The 12,580-nt window shown below is 36.7% G+C and overlaps 1 protein-coding gene across 2 annotated transcripts in view; it reads left to right on the top strand.

The window, feature by feature from the left end:
- The window catches only part of LOC129739988 (uncharacterized), a 108,232-nt gene that overhangs the window by 68,556 nt on the left and 27,096 nt on the right, over window positions 1–12,580 (top strand). For both annotated transcript variants that reach the window (XM_055731570.1, XM_055731569.1), the window contains one exon: window positions 4,161–4,323. In XM_055731570.1, coding sequence (XP_055587545.1) covers window positions 4,161–4,323 — 163 coding nt within the window. The remainder of the gene's footprint in view (window positions 1–4,160; window positions 4,324–12,580) is intronic.

Genomic DNA, 12,580 nt, shown 5'->3' with positions numbered 1-12,580 from the left:
GCAGACACGTTTCCACTCTGCACCACGAGGAGGTGGAACTACTTCGCAGAGTAACAGGGTCTACAGAGTCCAATATGCACAGGCCTTTACAAGATACTTTAGACAGATTGTCATCTTGGGCATTGGGGCTTGAGATTGAGTTTTCTCCTCAGAAAACGGAGATGGTTGTTTTCTCTAAGAAACATAGAACTGCTCAACCTAAGCTTCAACTCCTAGGCAGAACGATCACTCAATCGAGATGTTTTAAGTATCTTGGGGTTTGGTTTGATTCCAAGTGCCCCTGACGAGCTCACATTGAGTATCTTAAAGGAAAATGTCAACAAAGAATTAATTTTCTCCGATCAATTACCGGCACCTGCTGGGGAGCCCATCCAGAAGATCTAATAAAACTCTATAGCACAACTATTCTCTCGGTAATGAAGTACGGCAGTTTCTGTTTCCAATCTGCTGCCAAAACACACCTCATTAAACTCGAGCGTATTCAATATCGTTGTCTCCGAATAGCACTGGGTTGTATGCCCTCAACGCACACCATGAGTCTCGAGGTTTTAGCAGGTGTACTCCCACTGAAAGATCGGTTTTATTCATTATCTCTCCGGTTCCTCATCAGGTGTGAGGTCATGAACCCATTGGTGATTGCAAATTTCGAAAAGCTACTTGAGGAAAATTTTCAAACAAGATATATGACTATCTACCATGAATTGCATGTCTTTGCAGGTTAATCCTTCGTCGTTCTCTCCCATTTGTGTTTTTCGCCCTGACTACGACTCCTCCTCTGTCCAGTTTGATTTGTCCATGCAGCATGAAATCCCTAGGATCCCGGAACAACATCGTTCTCTTATTGTTCCTAGGCTTTTTGATGCAAAGTATGGACAAGTCGATGCTGATAAAATGTGCTTTACTGATGGATCCCTGATAGACGAATGTACCGGATTTGGAGTGTTCAACCAACATTTTAATGACTCTTACAGTCTTCTCCATGCTCAGTATACTTTGCGGAATTGGCAGCTATTCATTGGGCACTTGATTGTATAGTGACACGCCCCGCTGAACACTACTATATTTTAACGGATAGTCTTAGCTCTGTTGAGGCTATTTGTTCAATAAGGCCCGGAAAGCACTCACCGTACTTTCTTGAGAAGATACGGGTAACGTTGAGTGCTTTATCTAGACGTTGTACTGCAGTCACATTTGTTTAGGTCCCCTCACATTGCTCGATACTGTGTAATGAGAAGGCAGACTCTCTTGCAAAGGTGGGTGCGGTTGAAGGCGACACTTATCAGCGTCAAATCGCCTACAACGAATTCTACTTTTTGGTCCGGAGAAACGCTATTGTCAACTGGCAGCGCAAATGGAACGAAGATGAGTTGGGTTCACTCGATTATCCCAAAGGTAAGCCTTAAACCCTAGTTCAATAGATTGGACCTGAGTCGGGATTTTATTCAAACATTTTCCCGTCTCATGTCCAATCATTGCTCTTTAGACGCGTTACTCTTTCGTGTAAATCTCGCTAGCAGCAATTTGTGTGGTTGTGGCCAGGGTTACCATGCTGTCGAGCATCTTGTTTGGTCTAGTGAGGACCACCTTATCGCCAGAGCGAATTTAATAGACTCCCTTCGGGCCCGAGGGAAACCACATAACGTTCCAGTGAGGGATGTGTTGGCTGCGGTAGACCTAGATGACATGTTCGAATCAATCATTTACCTTAAATCTATAGATCTTCGTGTATGAATTACTTTTCCTTTTTCTTTATTATTTTTTCTTCAACTATACTAGGTTATAATAATGAATTGTAAAAACAAAAAACAAGAGTTGGCTCATTAAAACTTACGGTAGGAGCTGTTTCAAATAAACAAAATTATGAAAAAAAATACTACATGAAAACATTTACATAGTGTCATGCGAACTTTGATTCATTTGTTTCCTTCTAAATAATTTAAATGAATCCAGAGCTATTTTCATCCAGTGAAAAAAAACCAAAGGCTCGTTTTTGTGGTTCAAATGTGAAATGAACGAAAATACATTTCGGTAGAAGCCATTTTCGATACTGAATAAAAAAATGCATCTCAATAACGAGTGAACATTTATTGAGTCAGCACCTCTTCCCCTTTTTGGCAGCTAAAATGTATTTATTCTCTCCAGGGCAGCTTGTTTTTAATCAAACCAACAAACGCCCGTTGTCGAAAGGATTCTTCTGAAAAATGCTTCTTTGTTCAACCGCTCTTTCTCGGTGTGTTTATTGGAAATTTCCCCCTAAGGTTTGATCACGTCGTTGTGTAGGCAAGCAAGCAAGCTCCCACTGTTCCGGCAAGAAGGAAAGAAAGCAATTGATTTTGTGGCTGGTGTGGTTTTGCTAATTTAGATCTTTTTTTCTTTCTTGGTGCTCTCCCTGGTCACAAAAAGATTCTGTTCAGTTGGTTGGAAATTTACTGTGGCAAACATTTTAAACTTTCCTCATAAAAGCGGATGATTGTTCCCGGTATTCGATTTTTTTCTCCTTTTGATGGAACATTAAAAGGAGACGGTTGATTTTCTTTTTCTGAAGTCAGAGATCAGACTCAAGAAAATGTTTGTGTTTTGAGCTTCACACATCTCGAGATTCGATAAAGATGAAGGCTTTTGAAAAACTTTGTCTACCCATTTCCGAAATTAGAGCGTATGTTTGTGGTTTTCTACATGTGATAAAATAAACACGTCTGTGCTTACATATACCTACAGTCAGATACAGATGAACCCACTCCAGCCAACCCAGTCCTAGTATTTCAAAGCTATCAAGAACTTTGCCAAGGTGAATCAACCATGACAACATCTATTTTTGACCTTATCTACAGACTAAATGCGAGATGCTGGATTTTTCAAAAGACTTGAATAAGATCGATTCTATCCAGTTTTTCGGTTAAAAAATAAGAACGTCGTTCAGCATATGAGACCTTTCAGGAATTTACCTCTCGAATGTGTCTTTCACGTGATGGAAAACTGAGCTTAAAGGGCCAAAAGAGTTTGTTGAAGTCCATCCAGCCTTTGATGTCTCCCGTTTCCATATGATAATCTTGATTGGTTTGATGTATAACACCAAACCTTCGTAGGTGGGTAGGGGAGGAGCGGGCTATATGCGCCTATTAAGCAGAACACTGATTTAATCAAATATCACATCGAATATGTGTACAAAAACTATAAACACGTGTTCAGGCATCTGTTTTCTATACATTGGAGTCATTTTTATGTTAAAATTTTCTTCTGTTTCCAAGAAAATGATTTTATTATAAGTGTTGTCTAAAATGCCGAACCTCAAACCGTGCGGGCTAAATGCGCCTATTTATGTTTTGAACAGAATTTCTGTTTTTTGGACAATATTTTCGTATAATTTCATTGAAACTGCTAGGAAGTAATAATTTCCGTACGACAAAGGTGAAGTTTCATAAAAATCTATGTATATTATAATTTTATGGAATAAAACAAAAGTTAGGGTTGCCATACTATGGAGGCAGTTCATCCATGAGAAAAACTTTATCAAATCTGTTTTTAGATCGTCAATTCTCTCTTAAGATGTTATTCAGAGCTTAGATTTGAAGTTTCAATGATAAAAATCATTTATTAATTCTATTGAACCTGTTATTTTAGGATGGAGGCATTTTACAAACATGATGGGGGCATACAAAAACACTCTATTATTCCACTATATAATCATTATTGAACTTCCACAAAAGCAGAAATATGTTTAATTTCATAAGTTCATTTGAGTAAGAATCAAAAACCATCCTAGTTTTTGTTTTAAGCTTCTTTACGTATAATTTTTAAAAGTCGAAATATTACATCAAAATGTTTCAAAACCTTGTTCGATTTTTTAAATTTTTTTGAGTTTGTAAATTCATAAAATTCTTTCTTGCCTTATGTTCTAAGCGTATCACCCTCAAAATGCCTTGGTCAGATAAGCTGTCCAGTCAGCCATTTCATCAAACAGCCGTAGGGTCATTTAACCCGATAGGCCCATTTAGGAAACCTTTCCCCTACCTAGCCAATGCAATAATAACAACCAATGAGATTTAGTCTATGAAGTTTGAACCTTTTTCTCTGTCTCCCCCTTCTTTTCGCTTCAACGCTTTCCCCTAAATCCAATATGTATAAACAGGAAGTTTGTCTATTTTGTCTATTTATTTCAGACTCGCACCAGCAGGAAAGGTTCGGCTTCTTACCGGAACCGGTGTGCGGCAACACATCTTTTCTCGATGCCTGTTTCCAAAACACAACGCAGAAAGTGACTTTGGATTTACTACACACGGCGAAAGTTCCCGAAACGGTGGATGAAATTTCCAAGAGATGCGAGTAGGTATTCATCTAGACAAAATCTTCATCATGATAATGGTTATTTGTCCATCATTTTAAAATAAATATTTGGGTGTGAGGCCTCCCCGTTTTATCCTGTGTCATCGGGTATGCTTTTGACCTTTCGGTCTTTCAACATTTATTCATCTGTCATTTTTATCTTTATCAATCGGGATTCCCTTATACAGGCTTTTTAAAGTTCGTTAAACTGGGGGTACTTTGTGTAGGAATGAGACGAAGGATATGCAGAAAACAAATCAAATTTAATTTAAAAAAAATATTTTTTTCCGTATATCGGTGAAAATATGACAATGAATATTCAAATAAGTGCCGAGAGCCATATTGTTCCAACTGGAAGAGAAAGAATCCTTTTAGAATAACAGCGGAAAATTTCCAGAAAATTCTTCGAATTATCAACGAAATAGGCGAGTTTCCTAGTAAATCAACAGAATTTTCGTGATTGTGACGTCACAGTCTGTACCAATACTAGAAGAGGGCTGCCTTGGCACTACCTTCATTAAATATTCCTTGAGCGAAAGAGCATTTTAACGAGGAAAACTTATTAACGTTCACCATACTTTACCCCGCAACATTCCATTATTTAGGAGAAGTAGGACCGGGATAGACTACCTTTACCTATATTTCATTTCATTTGTTTATTCATAATTCATGTTACTTAAGATACAAATCTTTTAAATTGTTACACTTTGAAATTCAATTAGATTGTAATAGTTCCTTCGATTTTCGTACTTGGTTTAATACTATTTATGCAGACTAACTATCCTAATTTGTGAACCTCGCCAGCAAAAGTCTCTTAAAACTAGATCTCGTATTAGCAGATTTAACATGATACGGAAGATTGTTCCATGTTCTAATACCTCTGACAAATAAAGAATTGTTATAGTAAGCAGTGTTATAGTGAGGGATAAGAAAGTTCATAGTTCTCGAGTTTCTCAACGGTACTATCAGAGAACGCAAATAATCAGGTTTCCCAGTAAGGTGAATTCTGTGAATCATTTCACACGAACGAATTTCATATAATGATTCAAAGCGACATCCGATCAAGTTTGACTGAAGATGAGAGACATGGCTAATTCTTGGTAGCCTATAAACGTATCGAACGCACGTATTTAAAGCAACACGGTGTCGATCTAAAGATTGAACTTGAACATTTAGGAATAAAAAAGAGCAAAACAGGAATAAGGGATAAACATAAGCTTTAAAAAGTTTCAGTTTAGTTGGTGTGTCGAAATATCTAGTAGTTGAGTTCAGTTTTTTGAGTGTACCATATATTTTGCCACATTGAATAGTCACGTGCTCTTTCCAATTAAGCTCCTTGTCAAATATCACTCCAAGATTTTCAGCATACTCCACCAAGTTATTGCTTCATTACTAATATGCAAAAGATGTGGCTCGATAGGAGATTTACGTGTGCTAAAAAGCATTGCCTTAGATTTAGCTGGATTTATGGGAAGAAGGCTATGAACTGACCATTCGTAAATATTCTTTAGATCGACGGTAATTCTACGGCTCATGTCAGACATAGAGTATAAGGTATCATCACACAAGTATATTTGAACATCGTCAGCAAACATCTGAACCTTACAATGTTCACCCCATAACATTGGGTAAATCATTGATAAAAAGAGAGAAGAGTAGTGGGCCTAATATTAATCCCTGAGGAACACCAGAGAGGATAGGAATAAAAGTCGATACTGTTTCATCAATACATACGGCTTGAGTGCGGTCTTGTAAATATGAAAGAATCATTTGTGCTGCTGGTTTGCTGAAATTAAACTGAGTGACGAGTTTGTGTATCAGTTTTACATGGGAAACACTGTCGAATGCTTTGGCAAAATCGATTAGAATTAGAACAGTTACTCCTTTTTTGTCAAGGGCGAGTGAAATGTCATTATGAACTTTCGACGGCACTGTTTCAGTGCTGTGTAATGATCTAAATCCTGATTGAAAAATGGTGAGCAAATTATTAGTATTAACATATTCAGTAATTTGGAGTTTAATAAGTTTATCAAATATTTTTTAAACTGAAGATAAAATGCTAATTGGTCGAAAGTTTGTTATTTCGTTATTATTAGGTTTCTTAGCTATAAGAATAACTTTGACCTTTTTCCACTGATATAGAAATAAGGATGTTGAGATTATCGTATTGAATATGTGGGAAAGAACGGGTAATATTTGAGAAAGAATTAAACGAATCAGCTTTAGAGGAATGTTGTCAAGATCAATGGCATCTGATTTTATAAAGCAACAGCATTCACGATTTCGTAGATTTCAATGTTTCTGAACTGGTAACCTTCTTTGCTTCTAGGAATTTAAATTTCGGCATAATTTCTTTGCTTAAAATTCGAGGAGAAGTACTCATTGATCTCTGAAGCAGAGTAGTTTATGGTGTGGGTGTCAACCTGCCGTTTACTAAGTCCAAGTCTTTTAATATTGTTCAAAAATTTTGTTGATGGATGGTTTATATCAAACAGTTTTTTTTTTATCGCGGTTGAGTTTAGCTTTATGAATCAAGCTTGTAACTTTATTTCGCAATGTTTTATAATCATTTCTATTTTCAAGGGTTTTTGATCTCTTTCAGGAGCGATAAGCAAAATTTCTATTGATAATGGCTAATTGGATTTCATTATTGAACCAGGAGTTCGCTCTAAATTTTCTGAATTGTAAGGGAAAATAAGTTTCATGTAGGTTAACTATAAAGTCATTTAAAAATTCTACCAACATATCGGAATTATTGATGCTATAAAAAAGAAATTCCACGAAAAATTAGAAAGATGATTAAATAAATCTCCGGTATTATAACTTTTGTAGTCTCGGAACCAGTATCCATGGGGTTTTGAAATGGTACAGAGGTTTAAAGAAGCAAATATTAAATCGTGATTCGAAACGCCAGGCAAGGAAATTTGATTAAATCTGGAGATTAAGTTTGGCAAATCAGTAATCAAAATATCAAGGAGAGAATGCCCATGGTTATGGAAATACGTTGGTTCATAGTTCACGTATTCCATTAACAGGCTGGATATAGTTTCTTTGAAGTTTTGAATTCTTCTCGTATTTTTAAAAAGATCCATGTTAATCCATATTCAAAATCACCAATACAAAATACAAAACAGGAGAATGCTCAATATTAACAGATTTAGCTAACACCATAAACTTTTGGTTACTTTTCACATAAGCACATAAGCAAACTCCACCTCCATGCCTATTTCGATCATCACGGACTAATCTGTAACCGTTAATAGCTACAACGGAATCATGTATCGAGGCATCAAGACAAGTTTCGCTCATCAAAATAAAATCGAATTTACTCCCTGAAAATATATTTTTAAGCTCTTCAAATTTACTGAAATTACAGGCACACAAACTTTGCACGTTGATATGGCAAATGTTAAGCTTGTCATGACATAATGCAGCATGAAGTACTGCTTTAGGAATAGCATTATCAGAGGTATTATTCAATGATTGATCATCCATTACAACAGTTTGAATATTTGAGGACGAGATTGGGCTCTAGAAGAAGTTCACTAACTAAGTTCACAATTAAAACTATAATCTGCATACTAACACTTAAGGCTCTAAAGTTCATTTTTGTTAATTATTAACGGCATCTAGATCATTTCGACTAGCTTGAAAAAAGTTCTGATACTTGGTTCAATTTTTACGGATATTTAAGTTTTTGTTTTGGTCGATATTTTCCTGACTAATAAAAGCAGTTTTTGTTGTGATCATTAGATTCTTCACTGAATAGCAGCAATACCACAGTTGAGCGGTGCGGATCTCGTGAGATCGTAGATTCTCTGAGAAGCAGCTAATCCAACAGATCATCCAGCAGCAACGTAAACACCAGCGCATCCACAGTAGACAGCAACGCAGCAACATACTTTCAGGAGGGGTAAAGAGGAGTCATGGGATAACGTAGGATGGGAGTCAGGGGATAAATGGGAAGGAGAGTGAGTAATATCGAGGAGAAGGTTTGTTTTTACTTTTAGGAGCGGAATACGAATCAAAGGAATCTCGGGATCGGAGTTAGAGGAAGTTGAGGTAGGAAGTGAAAAACTATTTGGAAAGGGGGTTTTAACTTTACAGCAGAGAGCAGATAGTTGACTTCTATTTTTAACGGCGATAACTTCCTCCTGCTCATTACGTTGGACCCATACAAGCCCATCCCGAACTCTCACTTTGCAAAGTCGACATGATTTCTCAAGCTTGATCGCTTCATAGCGGATAATTCGAGCGAGCGGAGTAAGATTTTCGTGTATGAAGATTCTTACATTCTGTTCAAAACCGATGTCACGAAGATTGATAGCTCTTCTCCTAATAAAGCGCTTGAAAAACTGCCTCTTCGAACTATTCAAGGTAAATTCACACAATATTGGAGGACTTGATCCACTGGGGATATCACCACGACTCAACCGCTTAAGATTCGATATCGGGAACACACGAATATCCAGATGGGTCATTAGTTTTTGGAAGACCGCCTGCAAGTCTTCATGATGATGGTAGGGAATTCCAGTTATGATGAATTCGTTAGCCAAAGAACGTACAGCCTCTGTAGAAGTTTCCATTTCGTGACGAACGTTATTCACCACTAACTTCAGTGAGCCAGTCTGCTTCGCATTCTCAGTTTTCACCGTAGATAATTGATTTTCCAACTGCTTGATACTTTTTTTTTTTTGTTTCGATTATAGTCGTTTTACCATCTTTGTGGCATTCGCGACTTTATCAACGTTGCAGTTGGCGGAAAGTTATTGAAAAACTCATCCGGTACAACTGTGTTCGATGTTTACTCTTGGGCTCGAACTCACGGACATCTGCTCAGGAAGCAACAGACTTGCCAACTGAGCTATATCACAAGCTCCAGGAATACACACACACACACACAACTGCTTGATACGATTATCAAGATCGGAAAAGCATTTATCAATTCTGGCTACAACGCGTTCAATTAGCGACGACGTTATTCGGCAATTCTCCTTATCGCTTAACACTCCTTTGTAGTCTTTGCCGTCGAAGTTCCGAGTATCTCAGCCATTGAAGAGACTTTGTTATTGGTTTCTCTCCACTGTAGTTTTTTTTTCTGAAGGGGTAGTTGTTCACGAGTTGACGGTTGTAAACAATCCAACGAGGTAGATACCGAAGTTTGTCTTTTCAGAATGGAAACTTTGCACAGATGATTCTCCTAATGTACAACAGGAAAACACCTTTATAGTCAATTCACGCTCACTTTTGAGAATATTTATCAGATTTATCAGGTAGTAAAATCGAAATAATCTAGAGCACTTATCACTTTTACTCTATTTTATACATCCCTTCAGGAACGATGAATTCTGGTTGGTATACAGATCCCGGCAACGTTACACGATTTGTCTATGTATCGTGTGACAAACATCTTTTAAATGAGTGTTCGTGAAATTTGTTTTTAAGCTTTTTTTTTCTCAGATTTAAGCTTTTTTGCCTTGAGAGCATAGGAGATGAAAGCTTAAATCTGTCAAAAAAAGCTTAAATCTGAGAGATGTGCTCCACACAATTTGTATAACGTTGCCGGGATCTGTTGGTATAGGGGGTATAGACAGATCCCGACAACGATATACAATCCGTGTGGAACACATCTCTAAGATTTATACTTTTTTTTTTACAGATTTAAGCTTTTTTCTTCAGATTTGAGCTTTCATCTCCTATGCTCTAAAGGCCAAAAAAGCATAAATCTTAGGAAAAAAAAACTTAAAAACGAGCTTCACCAAGATTTATTTAAAAGATGTTGGTAACACGATACAGAGACAAATCGTGTAACGTTGACGGGATTTGGGTAAAGGAAGCTTACATGCGGTCAGATCCCTGACACGATCTGATCCCGGCAACGTTATACGATTTTTCTATGTATCGTGTGACCAACATCTTTTAAATATGTGCTCGTGAATCTCGTTTTAAAGCTTTTTTTTCCTAAGATTTATGCTTTTTTTGCCTTGAGAGCATAGGAGATGAAAGCTCAAATCTGAGGAAAAAAGCTTAAATCTGTCAAAAAAGGGGAAATCTGAGAGATGTGCTCCGCACGGTTTAAATAACATTGCCGGGATGTGGACACGATACAGGATTTGTCTATGTATCGTGTGACCAACATGTTTTAACTAAGGTTGGTGAATCTCGTTTTTAAGCTTTTTTTTCCTCAGATTTAAGCTTTTTTTGCCTTGAGAGCATAGGAGATGAAAGCTTAAATCTTAAATGAAAGCTGAAGAAAAAAACATAAATCTTAGAGATGTGCTCCACACGGATTGTATACCGTTGCCGGGATCTGGCTGCAATGCTTTAGAATTCGTGTGGAACACATCTATCAGATTTAACCTTTTTTTTTGTCAGATTTAAGCTTTTTTGTGTCAGATTCAAGCTTTCATTTCCTATGCTTTCAACGCAAAAAAAGCTTAAATCTGAGAAAAAAAATGCTTAAATCTGACAAAAAAAAAGCTTAAATCTGAGAGATGTGTTCCACACGGATTCTATAAAATTGCAGCCTTGTGGCTTATGATGGACGATGAAACTTATGTCTAGGCTGACTTCGGGCAAATCCTAGGTCAAAAATTTTACTTGGTAACGGCTCGGGGGGATGTTCCAGCCAAATTTTTATTTGTTTTTGCCGACAAATTGTGGCAAAAAAACGAAAGTTGTGTAAAAAAAAACGAAAGTTTTCAACGACGTCGGATGCCGTTCATTCGATCCCACGACCATCCCGTTATATTTTGGCCAGATTTAGCAAGCTGTAATTACAGCAAAGTCATTCAAGAATGGTATGCAGAGAAAGGGGTCCAGTTTGTTCCGAAAAAACTTTCACCCACCCAACTACCTCCTATTGAGAAATACTGGTCAATCATGAGGAGACTCAAGGCAAAGGTGAAAGATTGTCAAAGACCTCTGTCAGATGATGACCAGGTGGAATAAGATAGCTTAAACGATGGACGAAGAAGGTGTGCGCCGCCCAATGAGCCGTGTTACAGGAAAAATTCGAAAATTCCTTCGAAACCGTAATTTAATCCATTGTTTTTCCTTAAAGTATAAAAAAAACGTTACACTTGTATAAAAAAAGATCTTGAATTCAAAAATAAATAACTGAAATACAGGCAATTGTTTTCGATCCAATTCTATCTGAATCACACTTTACTTCTGTATACTTTACACGCTTATATCATAAAGGAAGCTAATTCTGCCCCAGGAGTTTCTCAACTCGCCCCACACAGTGATTGATTTTCAGCGCTTTGCACACGGTTTTCAAATGCTTTTTTCGACTTTACTGTAAACTTTTAATATTTCAAACTGGACACGAAGTGAACTTCTTTAGTGTCTGAACACGATCCAGTGATGCTTATCTAGTTTTACCTTGTTCTGATTTGTTTAATCTCTTTTTATTTTGGTGCTTCTTCTTTTATAATGTTTCATTTAAGTTTTATTTTTTTTCTGTTGTGTTTTACCTTGTTTTTTTTTATTTTCTAGATATATGTTTTCGCTTGTTGTAATCTTGTAAAATAGACTTTAGTTATGTTTTAGTTAGTGTTATCCATTTTCTTTGTGTGCTATCTTGATCTATTTTGACTGGTCTAATTTTATTACGATTTATATAGTTTTATTTTTGTATTGTTTAATGATTTCAGATTTCTTCATCTTGAGACCTGATGGCGCCGAAAAATTATATTTATGTCAAGCGCCTTCCACCTTGTATTGAATCTTAGAATCCACGTCATATTCTTTTTTTTTTTATTTCTATTTTTCCGTTTTGTGCTTGAAAAGGAAATATTACTAAATATTTTTTATTTATTACTAGCTGACCCGGTGTGCGTTGCAACACCTTCCAAAAATAAATTAAATTTTTAAGAATCTATTTCAATTTGGTTTTTTTTGTTGGTATCGTAAGTGCTCGGTTTATTAAAAAAAACTTGTTTAAAGTGCCCCTCTCCCCTTCCCATCCGCAAAAGCTGGATGGAGGGAGAGATCGCATTTTTTCGTTATTAAAAACTCTCATATCAAATTAAGTTATATTGGTTAATAAGTTTTAGGCAATACATCAACATTTTTATGGAACCCCTTCCGTCCCTCACCTCTCCACACTGCGAGGCAGAAAGGTCTGTAAAACTCTATAGAAACATATCTTGTACTCAAGTACCTTTCCAGGTCATATTTGAATTTTTTTTTTGCTTGATTACTTCTATACCAAGAAAATCGTTTTGAACCCCCTTCCCATTTCTTATGTACC

Source organism: Uranotaenia lowii, chromosome 1 (genome assembly GCF_029784155.1).
Source record: "Uranotaenia lowii strain MFRU-FL chromosome 1, ASM2978415v1, whole genome shotgun sequence".
Classification (NCBI taxonomy): domain Eukaryota; kingdom Metazoa; phylum Arthropoda; class Insecta; order Diptera; family Culicidae; genus Uranotaenia; species Uranotaenia lowii.
The sequence above is the reverse complement of the archived record's forward strand: the minus strand, read 5'-3'. Positions and strand labels throughout refer to the sequence as shown.